The sequence below is a fragment of the Dermacentor albipictus genome, chromosome 3, assembly GCF_038994185.2.
Source record: "Dermacentor albipictus isolate Rhodes 1998 colony chromosome 3, USDA_Dalb.pri_finalv2, whole genome shotgun sequence".
Lineage (NCBI taxonomy): Eukaryota > Metazoa > Arthropoda > Arachnida > Ixodida > Ixodidae > Dermacentor > Dermacentor albipictus.
In genome coordinates this window covers 175,614,750-175,634,453 of record NC_091823.1, presented here as the reverse complement: position 1 = coordinate 175,634,453, position 19,704 = coordinate 175,614,750, and the positions used below count along the sequence as shown (strand labels likewise).

At 44.1% G+C, this 19,704-nt stretch overlaps 1 protein-coding gene across 3 annotated transcripts in view; it reads right to left on the bottom strand.

The window, feature by feature from the left end:
* The window catches only part of LOC135902106 (uncharacterized), a 267,015-nt gene that overhangs the window by 44,494 nt on the left and 202,817 nt on the right, over positions 1-19,704 (bottom strand). For 2 of the 3 annotated variants that reach the window (XM_065432013.2, XM_065432014.2), the window contains one exon: positions 19,210-19,314. The exons of the other annotated variant lie outside the window; for it this stretch is intronic. In XM_065432013.2, the coding sequence (XP_065288085.1) occupies positions 19,210-19,314 (105 nt within the window). The remainder of the gene's footprint in view (positions 1-19,209; positions 19,315-19,704) is intronic. 3 annotated transcript variants of the gene reach the window in all.

The window sequence follows — 19,704 nt, the reverse complement described above, 5'->3', positions numbered from 1 at the left end:
GTAAAAAGCAAATATGATAGTGCATTTCCATTGTTAGCGAAAAAAAACTACAAAAAGTCTCGAAAGCCATGGGTAACAAGGGAGTTGTATAAACGAATTGTAGCATGTGATCAACTTTTTGACAAATTCATCCGATTAAAAGACTAGTCATACTTAAGGAATATAAAAACTAAGAAACAAGTTCGGTGCTGATATAATAAAGGCACGGAAAGATGTCTACAAGAATAAATTTGCCACGATTTCAAACTGTCCTAAAGAAAACTGCGATTGTCTTGGTGACTTTATGGGAAGGGCTACTTGTCAGGTTCCTAACACATTAAAACTCAATAATGTTGATTATAGTGGCATTGCCCTGGCAGACAAATTTAATGCGCATGTCTTATCCTCTGGTGAATCAGTTCAAAAACAAGATAGAACGCATGAAATTAACCAATACACTGCCTCTCCAGTAGTAAGTTCTATATTCTTAAAGCCGTGCAGTAAACAAGAAGTGTTCACGTTCCTTCGAAACCTAGATAAATCCACGGCGGCTGGAGCAGAATAAATAAAGGCCGAACCAATTATTGCTGTTGCCGCTCTAATCAGCTCGCCATTACAACGTATTTTTAATGATGCTTTAAACCAAGGTGTTTTTTCCAGATGGTATGAAAATTGCAAGAGTGGTCGTTTTGCACAAAGGTGGCCCCTATGACAACATATATACCTATAGGCCTAAATCTGTCCTTCCTTTCTTTTAAAACTACTGGAATATTAGAAAAGCAAAGACAATGTGAGTTTCTGGACACCAGACAAATTCTTGTGAAAGACAAGTTCGGGTTTCGGGACAGGAAGTCAACTGAAATGGCACTACTTATTATAAAGTAAATAATACTTATTAATATTGATGAGAAACGATTCACAGTCGGACTTTTCTTAGATTTCAAAAAGGCATTTGGTTCTATTAAACATGATATTTTATTTTATAAGCTACCGTTGTATGGCATTCGAGGAGTTGCCTTAAATCTGATTCGTAGTTATCTTTCCGGTCGCGTGCAGTATACATGTCTGAATGGTCATCATTCACAAACGAAACAAATAATATAGTGTACCACAAGGGTCTATACTAGGTCCACTATTCTTTATTATCTATATCAATGATATACTAGTCATCCCTAAAACTCCTGCAATAATTGTTTTTGCAGATGATACCAGTGTATTTTTTTCTGGGATTAATCTCGATAATATACATGTCGAGGCTAATGCATGGTTACAAGAATTGTCATTATGGTTGAATATAAATAAACTCGAATTAAATGTAAATAAAACGAAGGTAATTGTATTTGAAGCACGCAACAAACCTGAAGATTCTGAACTTCAACTTACACTCGAAAAGAATGCAATTGAACGTGTTTCTTTCTACAAGTTTTTAGGTGTCCTGTTCGAAGAACACTTCAGCTGGTCCCAGCATATTAATAAAATTCATGCCAAGGTATCTAGGTCACTCAGTGTGCTCTACAAAATTAGAAACCTTGTTCCCAAATGGCTGAAATGGCAATTATATTACACTATAATACATTCTCATCTTCACTGTTGTATACGGATATGGGGGTCTACAAGCAAAACTAATCTTATGAGGTTGTTAACATTACAGAAAAAAGCGTTACGATATGTCGAAAATCTCTCGTATAACGACCATACAGGTTTGTACTTTTTCGAACACTCTATTCTAAAAGCGAATCAATTATATGAGTTTAAATTGCTTTTTTTACGTCTATAACGAAATCAAGCTCGATCCTTATAAATATCTTGAATTGCAGTCTAGTAGTAATGTGCCTTACAAATTAAGGCACGACCTTTACAGAACTCCACTTGTGAGGACCAACTGCGGAACCCAAATGCTTTCATACTTATTTGCCAGTCTTCTCAACAGACATACACAGGCCATAGAAATTATTCAGAAATGCTTGCCCCTGAACTCTTTCAAAAACAATGTTGAAGCTTACCTCCTTTATTGTCCTAATAATCAATAGGTTGTGTATGCAGAATTTTTTAATGATCCTTGGGTTCCTTATTTGTACGAATTTTCCTTTAATATTGTAAAAGCTTGCACCTTGTTCGTTTTTTTTTACATTGTACAAAACTGTGTTGTGCATGTGACGGTAGTGTATTATTTTCTTTCTGATGCCACAGGCTCTGAGTGTGTGTATTCGGGTGCTTGGGTCCCGTCAGGCAGAACACATCTTCCTTTTGCCCTTGTATCCGATACCTTGTCGTCTGAAATAAGGATTATTAATATTATTATATTATTAATATGTCGGTGGTGGCGATGAAGCACTCGAGTCACTGTAGGTAGACTTCGATGCCCCCGGTGTCCGGGTCAAACACCGGCAGCTTTCTAAGTGGAGTGCTCGACGTAGCTATCTGCAGTGCATCTTGCCGTATCTAATCATCGTCGCAAATTTGTTGTGAGAGACGCCATGACGTACTTGCGAAACGCCTGTATTTCAACGGATGCGTTCTGGCATCGCATCGTGTGGACAATCTTGCATGTAATCTGACATTGCACCAAAATAACAACCTTGCACATGCGCAGGGCAAACACTCAACGTTAATTTGAAATCAATGTCGTTTGCCTTAAGCCCTTCTATCATAGCTAACGAACGCTGTGACTTTGATTGTTTCCTTGTTTGTTATAACCCTTGAATACTTGCGCTTTAGTTATAATTTTCCTTCTTTTTTATACTCTCATGTTTGCGAAATTGGGACGATCCTTTTTAAGAGGGGATTTGACACATGTACACCCGGACACAAAAGCTTACGAACCACGGGATCTCAGAAAACGTTGAATTCCCGAGTAGCCTGTAGCTGTAGCCAGTAAAACTGTATACGGTAATTTTAGCATATTCTAGTCGAGGCCTGAGATGGAACACCAGGCTGCGTTGTGAGGCAGCAAGGATATTCAGGTTTTTCTCGAATTTAACGTTCCGCAATATTTCGTGGCCGGGTGCACTTATTTGTCCTTTCCTCGAGCACTGCGTTTCATCCATTCACAAATTAAAGTTATCGCTCTGCGCAAAGCGCACCTGCATGAGTTCGAACTTACTAGGAGCTTATTGTTAATTATATCTCTTATGCCTGTTGTCCCCGCACCTTGAGTAATGGGATTGTATTCGCGACGCGAATCGTGTAGTACTGTAACGAAGGCGCGCGGACATCAGCCATTACGAGGGAAGCCTCCGCGAGTGACGTATAAAAGCCGATGGGCTTGATCCACAGTTTTTGACAATCGCCGACCGTGCTTGCCGCTATGATCTGCTTCACTGTTGCCCGTTTCCTTTTTTTTTTTTTGAACGCACGTTACCTCAATAAGAGTTAATTTCAAGATTCACAGTTTTCGCTACTGTGTTCTTCACTGTGACTACAACGTGACAGTATGAAACGTAAAAGTAAGAGTTTAAAAGTTAATTAGTATTAGTGAATCTTTGTAATCGTCGTCAGTAGAATCTAAAACCTAGGCGGAGTATCTCAGGTGTAAAGTGGCCGATTTAATCTTTTGGATTTTGTTTAATTCTCGAAAAATGTTGGGTGGTGAGAAATACATTGTTCACTCTATAAGCAAGAAGACCGAAATGTTCTTTATACTCTGCCTTCTAAATGTAGAGTGAGATGCCTGTTACCTTGCAGCAGTATCGAGCAAATCGCAGAGTCGTTAAGCTTGCGGGAGGCTTGCCCGGAACATGGTGAAGTATTAATAAAGCATGCAGTATTATCAAACACATAACCCAGTGAAATATGATAGGGCATCCAGCCGTACTTATAGCTTAGTAGCAGCAGCTGTTAAAAATAACGGGCTGGCATATGAACTGGGCAGCTACCATTTCTTTTTTGCGGCATAATCTCCGCTGTCACAGTCTGCCAATGAATATTCATAAACATAGTCAGGAAACACCCAGAAGTGCCAGGACGATGAGAAAAACGACAACACGGTGAGAGAAGGGGCCATCATTTTGACTAGTGCACTTGTCTTCTTCGAGGCGACATGTGCTTTCCTCGCCACAGTATATAAAGGTGGGGCGCTTCTATAGGAGAGAGGGTGTAAGGCGGGTAAATGTGGAAACGTGCGAAGGTGCGTTAATGGCGAGGGTGTCGAATTTAGAATAAAAGAGTACCCTGCACAAGGCTAGTCACACGGCCTTCTGTCAATCACGTGTCAACGGCCGTTTGTCAGCCGGCGTGTCAACGGCGTACGCAGCAACCCTCTAATACCTGTTTCGTTGATGGTCGCGAGCTATCGTGTCTTTCAAAGAGATAATAGAAGGAGTGACAGAAACCGGTGTTCGCGCAACCAAATTTAAAGAAACTATTGAAACGGAATAAATAAAAAATAAATAAATAAATAAAAGAAAAAACACGGAAAGAAAGGAAAAAGACACAAAGCAACCAAACAAAATGTAGTTTCCTATAGTTTCAAATTTAGTATAGCGAACAAATTCTAAAGTTCCCTTTGAAATGTTTATGCCAATTCGTTGCAATCTCTTGAGCTAATAGATAAGGTATGATTCTCTTTATTTTCGTTCTCGTTCAGAACGAAAATTTGACTCAGGGATGTAGAGTTTCAGTTCATCAAAGCAATGACCTGGTTGGTTGAAATGCTCGGCGACGGCTTTGTCAAGTTTTTTAGCTGCGTCCGCGGGATGTCTGTTCAATCTGACGTTCTTTAATTCTCATGTTTCACCAATGTATTTTTCTTACAGAAGGAACAGTAAAGCATATAAATCACATCCTGACTTGCACAAGGAAAGCTAGCTTAGATTTGTGCGCATAACTATATGCGTTGGTTTTAATTTTATAGCCACATTGAAGGTGCCGCAGGTTTTGCACCTGGGCTGACAACATGCTTTGATACGGGGGAATGATATCGGCTGACTTTTGCGCGCACTAACATGTCTTTAAAGGTCGTGTTGCGGCGATACGTTACACTTGGGGCATCCTGGAACGCTTTTCCCAGACGCTTGTTACTTGATAATATTGGGTGGTATTTTCGTAGGATGTTGCTTATGTTTGGATGTGCCTTAGAATATTTTGTTATAAAGGCTGGCGGTCTGTCAGATTCTGGTGTAGGCTGTTCCTTATCTGATTCCGACTGTCTCTCCAATCTAGGCGCGAGATCACAAGCTTTATCGACAGCAACTTATGGATAGTTTCTTTCTCCTAGCATTGTTTTAGGGTCATTTAGGTGGTAGGTAATCATGGTCTTCGCTGCAGATTCTTCTTATTCGTTTTGCTTGTCCGTCAATAATTCCTTGATTGCAGTGTCGCGGGTGATATCTGTTGTAGTCTACATATTGCTGACCATCTGTAGGCATCCGGTAAAGCGTCGTTCTCAGTTTTCCGTTTTCTATGTAGACCGTCGTGTTGAGGAAGTTGATCTCACTAGGTGAGTGGTGAGCTGTAAATTTATTACTCTAGTGAAAGCGATTGAAATGGCTAATTAAGTCGGTTAACGCGTTTGTGCCATGTTCCCATATTATAAATACGTTGTCAATCTAACCAACAAAGATGTAGGGTTTTAAAGTGTAGGATTTCAACAGGTCTGCTACAAGCAGTCCCATGAAAATGTTCGCACACGTGGGAGCGAATGGTGTTCCCATGCTAGTGCTGAAAGTTTGCGGGTAGGGAATAGAATCGAATTAGAGAGAGTTGAGGGTGAGAACTAACCTAAGGAGCGAAAGGTAAACTTCATGACCGTGCGCTTGGGGATTGATTGTGAGGGACTTCGAAACGGCTTTAATTGCTTCAGTCATGGGCGTGTTAGTGTAAAGGGCAGAGACATCGAGAGTGACTAGAATAGCGCGGTCGTAAAGGATTTAGTTGGCGTTGATGCCATCGATAATTCGAAGGAAGTGCGGCGTGTCTTGAACAAAAGATCGGAAAGCGATGGAGATGTTTGACCGGTGGTGATTTAAGAATTTAGACAGTGACTTGGTAGGTGTGTTGTTACTAGACGCAAGAGGCGGACATGGGACTTCTGGGGCGCTATAACGTAAAACTATTCCAAGCTTTTCTATTCCATTTCCGCTATCAGCCCTCCTCGATTAGTCAAAAACTTTTTTGGACCGCTCTCATTTCACCTGTCAGCCACGCGGCGTCACGGAAACCGCGATAGCTCCCCATGTGATATGACGTGTACACACTCATTAGGCATAATGTAACCAAACAAAACAAAAATATTTATTTCTGATCCGACGCCTTTTTGAAATTAGACCTCGGCCATTGGTCAAAAGTTTTCGGCCTGTACCCACTTAACCTGCCTGTCTCAACGACATCACAAAACCGCAAAAACTTACCGCGTCAAAGTGACGCGTACGCGTTAAAGATGCATTAATATGCCGAACAAAACTGAATGTTCTTCTCAATAGCGGCAGGCTGCCCCGTTCCGAAAGGAATAAAATATGGCTGCCGCCGATCGCTCAGGCGCTGGCTACTCGCACCTGCTGGAGAGCATGGGCTTATACGTATAATAACGCTTCTTGCATGGCCGTGTAACATTTTCGAGCACTTTCGGCACGTTTACGACCTCATTCGGCCAACTCTTCTTTGCTGAGGATACGTTTTAGAATCATTATTAAGCTTCCGTTACATGCCGCCGTGATTTTCGACCGGAAAGCGGACCAATCGCAGACGCCGACATCACCCTTTTCCTCGATTTTCAGTGCACTGGCTCTGCCCCATCGAATTTCTTTCCGCTTGAGCGTTCACCTCGCCTCTTGTCAGCCAATTAGATACGACAAGCCGCTTAGTGTAGGCAATGTTATTCATTTTTCAACCAAACAAAAGTGACCTCCTATGAACGAGGGGAGAGTTTGATTGGTCTGTTCAGACAACACTGCGGGTGACCGCCCGGCGCTTGTGTCGGTGGTTACTCAAATTTGACGTCAGGAGATTGGAATAAAGACATATCGGAATAGTTTCACGTTATAGCGCCCCTGCTTTAAATATTTCTTCGGTGGGAACTTTATGTATTTTAGGAAGAATATAAAAGCGGCCAGTTTTTTTGTTCTTGGGCAGCTCAAAGCGATATTCAGGTTACCTGATTAGTTCCCTGGGCAGGAGCCCCGCTATTGTGTTTTTCACAATATAGCTGTTGTCTGAGGTTGCGTTAGAGCTCAGTTTTGTGTAATGGGTGTGGTCGTGCACTTGTTTGGAGGCCTCATTGTACTTTTCTATAGGCCAGATTACGATAGTGCCGCCTTTCTCTGCTTAGGCCACCTAGCACTCTCTTAGACCACCTAGCACGTGGAAACTGGAAACCGAACAGTGCGCAGACGTAGATTTATAGATAAAGCATATCTCTAAAGAAATCTTAGTCAGCGTGGCATTACCGAAAACACAAAAATTTGTCCCCCGCTCAGCACCAAATCCTTAAAGAACTCGTGGAAAGGAATGATATTGTAATAAATCCAGCAGACAAAAGCGGCAACTTCCTCGGCACCGCGCTCTACATAGAAAGCAGAAAACTGAGGACGACACTTTGCTGGAAGCCTACGGACAGCCAGCAATACGTAGACAACAATAGTCATCACCCATGGCACTGCAAGCAAGGAATTTTCGTCGGACAAGCGAAACGAATAGGAATAATCTGCAGTGAAGACCACGATTATATCCACCACCTAAATGACCTTAAAACAACGCTGCAGAAAGGAACAATCCACAAGTTGCTCTTGATATAGCTTATGATGTCGCGTCAAGGTTGGACAGACAGTCGGAATTAGCTAACAGCCTACACCAGAATCTCACCGACCACCAGCCTTTGTAACAAAGTATTCTAATGCATTCACAAACATAAATAACACCCTACGATAACACCACCTAATATTATCAAGTAACATGATTCTGAAAAAAAAACGTTCCCGCATGTACCGAGGGTTACCTATTGGCACAACAGCAATATTAACGACATGCTAGTGCACGCAAAAGTCAGCCAACATATTGCCCCCGTAATCAAAGCATGTCACCCTAGGTGCAAAATTTGCAGGCACCTTCAAAGTGACATTAAAATTAAAAGCACCGGTAATAGTTATACATAGGAAGTCAAAGCTAACTTTACTTGTACAAGTTCGGGTGTGATTTATATGCTTGACTGTTCCTTTTGTTAGAAACAATACATCGGGGAAACATGAGAACCAATCAACCGTCCGATTAAACGGACATCGTGCGCACAACTGAAAGCTTGACAAAGCCGTCGCCGAGCATTTCAACCAACCAGATCATAACTTTGATGAACTTGAACTCGACATCTTACAGCAAAATTTCGAATCTGAATTGGAAAGAAAATACAAAGAATGATACCTTATCCATAAATTGAAGACATTGCAACCAATTGGCGTATACATTTCAAAGGGAGCTTTAAAATCTATTCGGTATGCTAAATTTGAAGCTTTAGGCAAGAACGCCTAGTTTGCTTGCTTAGTGTTAATTTTCCCTTTCTTTCTGTTCATTCTTATTTATTTATTTATTTATTTATTCCTTTTCAAAGTTTATTTTATTTTATTTTTTTCACGAGCACCGGTTTTTACGGGTCCACCTATTATCTCCTTCAGAGACACGATAGCCCACGACCACCAGCGAAACAGGTATTAGAGGGGCGCTGTGCACGAAGTAACAGAGCAGCAACTACCAAATTTATTTTATGCGAACGACATTGCGTTGCTAGGTAACAAGCAAAGTGATTTGCAACGACTGGCTAATATCTGTGGACAGGAAGGCAACAATTTGGGTTTGAAATTTAGTGTTAGAAAATTAGGTGTTATGGTACTCAATGAAAACAGTGAACAGACCGTGGAGATACAGGGCCAAGAAATACCTCGGGTAACAGAACATAAGTACCTTAGTATATGGATAAACAAAGGCAATAGATATATGGAAACACAGGAAAAAACCATAACAGTAAAGGGGAAGAGAAGTACAGCCATAATGAAGCACAGAGTCCTATGGGGATACAATAGGTACGAGGCCCTCCGAAGTTTCTGGAAAGGTGTAATGGTTCCAGGACTTACTTTTGGAAATGCGGTTGTTTGCTTTAAATCAGGGGTACAATCAGGACTTGAGGGGAACCAAAGGTCAGTGGGTCGCCTCGCATTCGGCGCTCACGGAAAGACTACAAATGAATCTATGCAGGGTGATATGGGCTGGACTAGTTTTGAAGTGAGGGAAGCTCGCAGTAAAATTGAGTATGAAGAACGCCTGAGGAATATGGAAGAAAGTAAATGGGCTGGGAGAGTGTTCAGGTACCTGTACAGGAAAAACATTGATCCACAGTGGAGGAAAATAACTAGGAAGCTTACCAGCAAGTATGCGGCCTGTAGGGTGGGCAACACACCAACAAAGACGGTCAAGCAGAAAGTCAGAAAGGCTGAAATAATTCCATGGGTGGCGGCAATGGACAGGAAACCTGTCATGAGTAACTACTTAAGAGGAAAAAATGAAATCAGGAAAGAAACCATTTATTGTAACTCAAAGGAAAGCTCATTACTTTTCGAAGCGAGATCGGGATGCCTTAGAACACGCACCTATAAAGCAAGATATAAGAAGGAAGAAGAAGCATGTGCTTGCTGCAGTCAAGCTAGGGAAACGACGGTGCATGTTTTATTAGAATGTGAAGACATCTACCCAGCGGTCCATTTAGGCACCACTGACCTCCTTGAAGCCCTTGGGTTCAGCGGAAGCAGTGGTAAAGCAAACATGTCCGCAATGGGCATTAGTAAGAGGCGATTGGAGGATTGGTGGAAGAAAAGTAGGGAAACGACAAAAGACGGAGACGTACAAAAGCACAGTTCGCAATAGGGGATCAGAAAATTTGGGCGTGGTAGTTCACAGTTTTTTCTTTCTTTTTTCATTGTATAACCTAGGTAAGACATTAGGCAGTATAATAGCTAGAGCTTGGTGGCACAACGCACCGCCCCGTTCCAAAGGGGACTCTCATAACATCAATCCATCCATGCACACGCCGGCTGACACATGGTTGTTGAGATGGGGCTAGCCGACAGCCGTGTCACTGACTTTGTGCACAAGCCTCCTTTATTCTCAATTTGACACTCCAGGCGCTAACACACTTTCGCTCGTTTTCGCACCCACCCACCTTACGCCTTTAACGAACCCCACCTATACGTACTGTGGCGAGGAAAGCACATGTCGCCTTGAAGAAAAGTCCACTTGTCGAAACGTTGGCTGCTGCTTTCACCTTGTTCTCGTTTCGCTCATCATTTTGAATTTTCACCTCCCGCCTTCCCCCTGGTTTCCCAGAATCGTCAGGGAATGAGAACATGACGACAAAGTATACATCCTATCGTCAACCGGCCAATACCAAAAGACGTCTCTAATCAAGTTATGACCTATGTACATTAATACACATATTACAATTTATAATTGCAAGGCAAGCAAGTGGACACAAAGAAGCACTTTTGGTCGTCGCCAATGCGCCCAAAGACCAATTTAAGGAATTTTTACCAGTGAGGCCGTTCGTCAGTGCTTGTCGAAGCAAAAAAAGCAGTCATTTGGAAACAAATTTAAAGCCGAATTTCCTTCTAGATAAGAGCTATCAAATTTGCCTCACAATGCTGTGTGTGCATTTGAATGCAGTTCCAATTTGTCAACCGAAGAGCTGAGGCGTGCCGCAACTCAGCAGGAAATGGTCGTGCGCGCTGTGAAGGTACAGTACGTCCACACCAGCGGGAAACAAAAGCGTTCTATGCCATGCAGTGTGCGTGCATGCGAGGAAGGGCTACGCCACCAAATAGAAGCCAAAAGAATGGTTACCGCGCGTTCTTGATGCTTTGATGCACGTCCCAACTAACGCTTAAAACTAGCGCGGCATGCCGCATGCGGCAGAAAGCGCTTCGGGAAAACTGCAGAGGGGCCACATTTTTGCGCCGCGAAAGAATTGGGTCCTGGAGCGATTCTTTGCAAGCATGCCTCTCGCCTACGGTCCGGAACACCAACGTGAAGCTCCGGGCTCATTCATGCGGGCTACGGTCAGGAGGAATTACCGCCCTCTCTCAGCATCGCTGATTAGAGCCGCAGTGATTGCAAATGAAAGTTAGTCTATCACTTGATTCTTGTTAGACAGCGCGAAACCAGACGGAGGGCGGCAAGAAAGGTGGGAAAAGCACTGTCCCATCGTTCTTACCGTCCTTTGTCTCGCTTCGCGCTGTTTAACAAGGTGCAACACGAACTAGCCTGGAGCTATATCCTCGAGATGCTTGGCGGCTGCACGGCGGTCATTGCCCGCCATTTTGTCTTTCTGTTTGGCCGCCGAAATGTCGCGAGTTGAAATTTGCGCCGGGAAGTGAACGTTGTGCAAAACACGGTTTTCCGTTTTCATTAAGATGACCAAACGTGACATGGAGCTGCAAGTCTTATCGACTAATATTTTTTTTCCTAGTTTAGGCAGCTATATTGCGACGTTAGCACTTCAAAAAGAAAGTGAGCGAAGGCGTGCAGAAGCCCGTGCAATAGCTGTTCAATCGCGCAAGCACGTGGTAGCGGTCAAAGATAAGCGCCATGCCAGCTTGCTGATTGGCTGACGGAATATTCGGTGAGGAGCATCAGCGAATCGGCCGTTTCGTATACATAACATTTTCGTGGCTTGACGTTGTGCTGCGTCGCCATTTCAGAGATTTTCCGCCATAATTTGAGGGGCGACGAGCTACGCGAATTATGCTAATGAGCGGCCATATGCCATGGCGGCCGACAGCTAGGCGCCCCATGCGTGTCACCGCATTTCCCCCATCGTTTGCGACCATGATTTTTTGTTCACAACGTGTGCTCATAGCATTTACGTCGCTCTCGGGTGGTGGTCGCATTTGTTTTGGGCCATCATTTATTTTAAACACGTTTGCTAGAAATAGTAAATTTGGTAAATATTGCAAACCTTCGGCTATGTCTTCCACTTTTCACTGATATGTTTGTATTGTAATCAAGACTAATCACTTTTCGCATCTTCCGAAGTTAAGAAAATGTTGACATTTTAATTTATAAAAGGGAACGTACGCAAGACGACGCCTTCAAGTTTCTTCACGCGGTGCGAAGAAGAAGCGAAGTGAAGAAGAAATGGCAGCGTCTCGCCCTCGGACACCTCTGGCGTGCACAACGCTATCGCTATTATTCGGCCGCTTCTCAGCCAGAGAAGTCGGGCTGCGATACCTGCGTTCATCACTACTGGTAGGTTGTGTATGTTGCCTCAAGGTATAAAACAAGCACGCTGGTGCCAAGGTATGATCACTCACTCCATTTACCAGGGACACGCATGTTGGCTAATAAAGCAGACGACGGCTTGTACGTAGCAGGCGATGGAAGCGAGAACCGTTTTCGAAGGACTAAGTGTGGGCCTTAAACTAGGTGCATGATTTTTATTGAAGAGGAAAACTGTTTTGCTTTGTCTAGAACGTTAGGTTCAGTGGTTAGATTACTTGTTTCTTAAGCGAAACGTTAGACTTCCGTCAAGTTACAATAGCAAATCGGGGTCATCAGCGCCATTCTGTGCGAGTCGCGTCTGGAAACAAATTGCGGAATGTCCAGAACAAGGAGGCATTGCCAGAACACGACCTACAGGAACTACGGTGTACTGGATAGGGTAGTGTGTCGTCCGGTGGCGAAAACGTGCCTCTTTTTGCGATGACGGCCAGGAGTGCTGGAGCACGCCGGTCTATTTCAGCGCCATCTGTCGCTACAGCCTGGAGTCATTTCTGGCAAGAGGAAAAATAGTGGTGCAACGCAGGGCCTCCAGGATTGGCCGTTATGTTTGTCGCGGTGGTCATGCACGTACGTTTCCAGCACGCTCATTGCTTGCTGTGGTTTTTCCTGCCGCGTCCTCACATCCTTATGTGCACGGCAAGCGCCGGAGTGTGTGTGTGCGTGTGTGTGTGTGTGTGTGTGTGTGCGTGTGCGTGCGCGCGCGCGCGCGCGTGTGTGTGTGTGTGTGTGTGTGTGTGTGTGTGTGTGTGTGTGTGTGTGTGTGTGTGTGTGTGTGTGTGTGTGTGTGTGTGTGTGTGTTTAAATTCCTGCAAAACGATCACAACTCCGGGTTGCTTCAGATTTGACGGCTGGACAACATTGGCTGTATTCTTTCCCTTCAGCGCCATTTTACGGCGCACAATATCTAAACATTAACCGCTGCATTTGTCACAGAGCAGTGTTCTTTTTTTTTTCAGTGAAACCTGGAGACCGCTTTTCTGCCTGATACAAAATAAAGGAATCCCGTGCAACCAACCAGGCACACTGAAGGTGCTCTTTCCCGGCTTTCCATCCTCGTGTCTTTCGAAATACTAAAAACATATGCGTGCTTACCGCACGGAACGAGCAGACGTGTTTGTCTTCTTCAACCGAAACACTGAGCTATTGGCTGAACAGATGATCAGGAACAGTGCATAATATGTGGTTGGAAACGGGCAAGCATAGACGGCGTTATTGATTGTATCTTAACAGTTTGTATTATTTATTTCGTGCAAATTATAACAATTTCAGTTGTGTTTTGAGAGTGTTTTAGTTTATAAATGCTGAAAGTTTTGCGCAACATGTTTAAATTTCGCGCGATAGGCACGCCGGTCGATCGCAGCGCCCTACTGGTGGCGTCATCGCAGGAGCGTCCCCGGTTCCCCCAATGTTTTTCTGTGCGGAAGACACGCTGCCCCATTCCATACACCATAATTGCATTCCGACCTGCACAGATATGCGGCTTCTATGGGAGCCAATTGCGCCCACTCTCGTTCAACCGTTGGCCGTTGGTGTCTGCCTTATAACCTGTTCGTCTACTACTCTACGGTTGACTGGCGCGCCGTTTTAATTAGTATGTCGGCGGTTGCCTTGTGAAGAACTGTTTGCCTATTTGAAGATTTTTGCGAACACAGTGAAAGTGATGCCATCCATATTTGATAGGTCACTTGGCTCAAAAGGTTAACTGCCCGAACCTGAAAAATGTCGGTACATGTCCGCTGATCTCTAAGATAACGTTAAATAGCCGCTCCCGTTACCTTTTTTAGACAGTAGTAAACTGCGCAAATCTTGCACATTATTATAAGTCACACTGCTGATAGAGTTCGTAAAGTAAACAACACATTCATTGTATACGTTGTAGCTCCTACTCTCTTTCGAAACGGGAAGCCACCGTAACGTTTGACAACGGAACGATTACTACTCATTTTATACCTTAAAAGTTGTCGGTGAATGCGTTGTCAGTTCAAGAAGTAAATTACGGTTACAGCTTCACTGCGTACGTATCTTTCGCACCACCGTTATGCTGCCGCCGTACCACGCATAAAAGCTAGTTTTGCAGTTTGAAAAACATTCCGTGACACAATATCTGCAGTGCAGCACGTTTTGAAGCACTGGGATCGCTTTAGCAAGCTTTCTACTGAGGTAGACATCCAACAACATTAAAAAGAAGCCATGCTCACCTTTCCTCGAAAGAGACTCGAAAGATAGAGACAGAAGAAAGAGAAGAGGCTGGGAGGTTAACCAGGGGTAGATATGGTTTGCTACCCTACGCTAGGGAGAGAGGGGAGGGGGAGGTAAAGTGATAGAAAAGTAGAGATAAAGAATCGAAGGAGCATAGACATACAATCACAGTCAAATACTCTTACGGCATACCGTCACCATACAGCACAGTAGCACTTGCAGCGCTATAAACATCTCTTCAGGCTACAGCCGCTTATCCAATTCTGTTGCCCTTAAGAAGTGCAACAGTGCCCTTGCCGCCCGCCGCTACGATGGCTTGCGATGTCGGCATTCTAAAACAAGTTCCTCTATTAGAGGTCTCTGGTAAAATCGCACTATCGCGATTTCGATCGCCACTGTAAATTGTAACGAGGACAGTCACAGAATCTGTTGAAGAGTCTCCTCGCTACCACATCATCCCACGAGGCGTCGTCGGCCCATCGGACTCAGAATGCAAAGGACTTGGTGAAGACCACCCCTAGCCATATTCGAGAAAGCATGGTAGCTTCCCGATGACATATTCAAGCTGGAATGCAAAGGAGTAGAGAGGAGTCCAGGTTGTACAGCTGGTTGTTTTGAAAACTTCCTGCGTTCCACAAGGAGAACGTGATATCACGGGTCAGCATTCAAAATTTTCCAGCGGCATCTGTCCTTGATAACGGCATCGGCTCCTCTTTTTCGCCTTGAAGAGCCAACCGACCAGCGTTATCGGTGTGTTCGTTCTCTACGACACCGCAGTGACTTGGAAGCGACTGAAATGTCACGTGATGTCCTTTCTCAGTCAAGGTATGAATTAGTTCTCTAATCCCAAATAACAGTTCTTCGGGTGGTCCACGCAACAGGGATGATAGCAATGGCTTCAGTGCTGCCTTCGAGTCACTGAATACTGACCAATTGCAAGGCTGTCCTTGAGTGACCTGACGAAGTGCCGTGCGAAGAGCGGCAACTTACGCAGCCATCAGTGCCGTTGCATGACACGTCTTGAAGCTGATAGTGGTGGCTTTCACTTTGAAAACCACGGCTGCAGAGGAACACGGGGAGTTGCCGATCGATCAATATAAATATTTACATGGTCGGCGTACCTCTCGTGCAAAAGGAGCAGAGTAAGTTGTTGAAGATCATGTGATGAGAGCTCAGATTTTTTCCTGATTCCTGGTATGGTGATGAGGTGCACTGCGGCTCGAGCCAAATACCATAGAGGAATCGATGGTTTAGTCAAAGGGGTGAAGCCTGATGGAAGGTGGGTGTAAGGATTCGAAATTGCAGCATATAATGATGCCTTCGGCCTTTCTGGCGGCTTCTACTGTTTGAAACAGACTTGAACTTATTGTATGTATCGGGCGCAGGACTTACTTGTGAATACTTTTACCAGATCATCTGCTTTTCAGTACGGCACATAGCAGTCAATCCTAATGTGATCTTCCACATTAGGATCAACTCAGAAAAGCTATATGAAACTTTGAATCGGTATAACAATTTTTCCAGACTCTTACGGAGGCTAGCAAAGGGAAATTTATGCCGTCTAGCATTGCAGATGCTACCTGTTGTTTTTGTTTACCTTTCTTGCACCCCCCCCCCTCCTCCTCCTCCTCTAATTTCATTATTTAAACGCAAACGCATTCGCAAATTTTTTTTCTTTTTGTATTTGTACCAATACAAGCGCTTTCTGCCTGTCGAAATGACAGCAAGAGCGCTGTACAGATCGCAGAAGCATACGACAGCGAGCAGGTTATAAATAGCGCCGCTCTGCTCGTATGCTGTGTCCCTAGCGGCAAAAGGGGGCGAACTAGACCACGCGTGCTGGAACAGGGAGATATGTGCATTTGCGGAGTTGCAGTAGGTCATGCTCGAGAATAGAGACCCTGGTCTCATGCTTTGGCTACGTTCCAATATTCGCCGTAAACGGCAAAGCAGATGGCTAAGCGGATAGCGGCCATTTTAAGTCTTATCTCAAATGTCACGACCACGACCTACTGAATTCCAGACGTGCACACATGTTTTCTGCCGAGCACGGCTGGTCGAGTTGAACCGAGTTTTCGCTGGGGACAAAAACTACGGCCAGACCAAAGCTAATCATGACACCTTCGCTATTTTCTGCTTCCGTGATCTGTTACAATGCTCTTGCTGCCATTTCGGCAATGCCAAAGCGTTTGTATTGGCGGTGAATGAAAAAAATCATCAATATAAAAGAAAGAAAATTTATGAATGTTTGCCTTTGAAAAATGAGATAGAAAGAGGAGCAACAGTGCAAGAAGCATAAACAAAGCGCACAGCTGGCAACTGCAATACTAGACGGCATAAAGTTTCCTTTTCTAGCCTCATAAAGATGCCGAAAAAAAACTTCTATAGAAGATTCATAGGATAAACTTACTTATTGAGATGGTTACAGATAGCTAAATGTCAGAGATGACATTACGATTTGCTGCTTCGTGCCGTAATCAAAAGCACAGGGTCTGGTAAAAGTTTTTACAAGTAATTCCTGCGCCCAATGTGTGCAAGATCTTTATCGACTATGTTTCAAGGAAAGATGTGCATGTTTTTTATAGAATATTGTTTGATGTTTAGGACAGTTTCAAGCTTGCAAAAACGATCCCAGTACTCTAAAACATGCTCCACTGTAGGCCTTGTGTCATGTAACTCTTTCCAAACCACAAAGCTAGCGTTTCTGCTCGGTAAGGTGGCAGGCGATTTATCAAAATACATGCGCAGTGAAACGGTATGCGTAATTCTCTTTTTGAGCTAACAACACACCCACTGGCCACTTTGAAGGCTTAAAATCGGTGGTAATCATTCAGCCGTCAAACATTACCGTGGTTTCCAGTTTCTAAAAGAAGCGAACTTTACAGTGTAAACTATGAAACTGCTGTGAACTTTACGAACCCCATATACAATGTGACAATGCGCAAGATGTCTGTGGTTTGTTAATACATGAAAAAAAGCAATATGACGGTCTATTTAACGCTATATTAGAGGCATGCAGCGGACTACACGCAAGGACACTTTTTTATGTACGGGAAGTCAACTTTTGGAGCCAAGTGACCCATCAAAGCCTTGTGACATCACTGTCACTGTGTTCGCAAAAATCTTCAACTACTCAAGCAGTTCGTTACACCACAACAGCCGCCGTTGTAATTGCAACGCTGCCTCAGTCAACCCTAGAGTAGCAGACGAACAGGTCATAAAAGCGACACCAACGGCCAGCGGTTGAACGAGGATGGGCGCAAGCGGCTCCCATAGAAGCCGGATATCTGCGCAGGTCTGGAGTTCCCGTAGGTCGTGCTCACGACGACGTCAAAGTAGACATCTTCGTGAAGACAGCCCCGAAGTCGAAAACGATGCAGGATACTTTCCTGTCCGCGCGCAAAGTCTTAATATACAGAAATAATGCGTGCTTTTCTCAACTTTTTCTTGTCATGGCGAGGTGGCGTCACATCACAGAAAAAACTTCCGTACGTCTTCCAGACGGTTAGAAACGCGTTCCATTACATGGGGTCGAAATATCTTGGCTGTCTCCTTAGTTGTCTATGCAGACGGCCGGAGATGCTGGCCAGAACACGTACCTTTATCAATCAATTGTGGCAGCGGCAAGGACGTCTGCAGTGTTGCCGTTAGAGGCTTGTGGCTTGTGCGCACATCTTTTACCGAAAGCGTACACCTACTTTTACGTAGCGTATAGCGCTTATGGCGCGCGTTATTGCCTCTAAAGCAGGCGGGACTTAAGAGGCTAGCAGTAGTTGTGCGCTTGGTAACGACGAGGATCAGAAAGGTGACGCTCGAGCGTCCATGTGTTCGCGCGTCTCCTCTTTAGCTTTAATGGACGCGAACTTGCGATTTCGCCGTGGCCGTGCTCCGAGGAGACACATGACGTCACACCGTGTACCTCGTCACTGCGTGTTTCTCGTTGATGCATTCGCCTCCGCTCGCGTCGCCAGCTGCGTCGCATGCCTGATAACAAGTCAGAGGATTGAAAAGGATAGTTCGTGTGCGCCGCAACCACAGTTGAGGTGGCAGTATGGACGGCGACAATTCTGATAAGCAGGAGGAGGCCTGAAATCCACATCGTAACGAGATGAAGAGGAAACAAATCGCCCAGAAAACAGACGAACAGCGTGACGAATGACTGGCTAAACGCCGCAACATAGCAAGACAACCAGACTAACCTGGACTTGCACTCAAGATTAACCAAGGATAACCATGCTATGCCTTAGCTTTCGCTACGTATATTCTGGCGTAGCCCAGCTAAGAGACTGCCAATTTTTTCTTCTCGTCTCTACCAAGCGTTCAACAACAGCCATTCAAGACGCACCAAGAAACCGATTTCGCTTCATTTAAGAGGCTAATATTGCTTGTTTTCATTAAGTCATAGGCTGAAGGCACTCCCTCTTGCCTTTCTATAGCTGGCGGCTTGCGCTATCCGAAAACTTCACTTGCGATCCTGCATTTTAATGCTTGTTTTTTTTTATCTCTCAGTACACTGAGGTTAAAACGGAGTTCAGAATTCTGCCGAAATTTGATGCATTACAAGTGACAGCAAGGCTAAATGGTCTTCATTGTGTTTTAAGCTTGCCTATGCAAAATACTCGTGCTCTCTATTATAATGAATATAACGCTTTGTATATTTCATATAATGGCTTTCTCGTTAATCAGGTCGCCCTAATTCAAACGAGAAAGTGGCTTTCAGATATACGACGCTTTCGCGTTGAAGCTTGAGAGATAAGCGAATGTACTATGGCGGCTAACCTTTTTAGCGATTGTTGTCTCGTTGTCTTGGCTTATCATGTAGCCGCCCTTTCGGTAGAGCGACATGGAAGGTCTGTCGAATATAAGACCTGTTAGTGGGCATACCTGCATTGAGTCAAGTAAACATGATAATCAGGAAGAACGCACAGCAGGCGCCTTCAGTACGAAACGTAATTGTTCGACGGATAGCAGGCTAAACTTTCAAATTCAATTCAAATTCAAGTTTATTTACCAGACAATATGGTGGAAGGTCCGCTGGGCTAAAAGCCGTAAAAACGGCTTGACAGGGCCCAGGTAACCGTTACATGGCAGCGGCTAGGCAAGGTGCAGAGGAAAAGGACTAAGATACGCCGTTACAAAGGCAGAAATGAAAAAGATGCAGATTACAATGCATAATATAACATTCATAAATCACACATATGCACTTGAAATACGATGCACATGAAAATGCATATGCAAATTTCGACAAATAGTACCGCATATTTACCACTCACA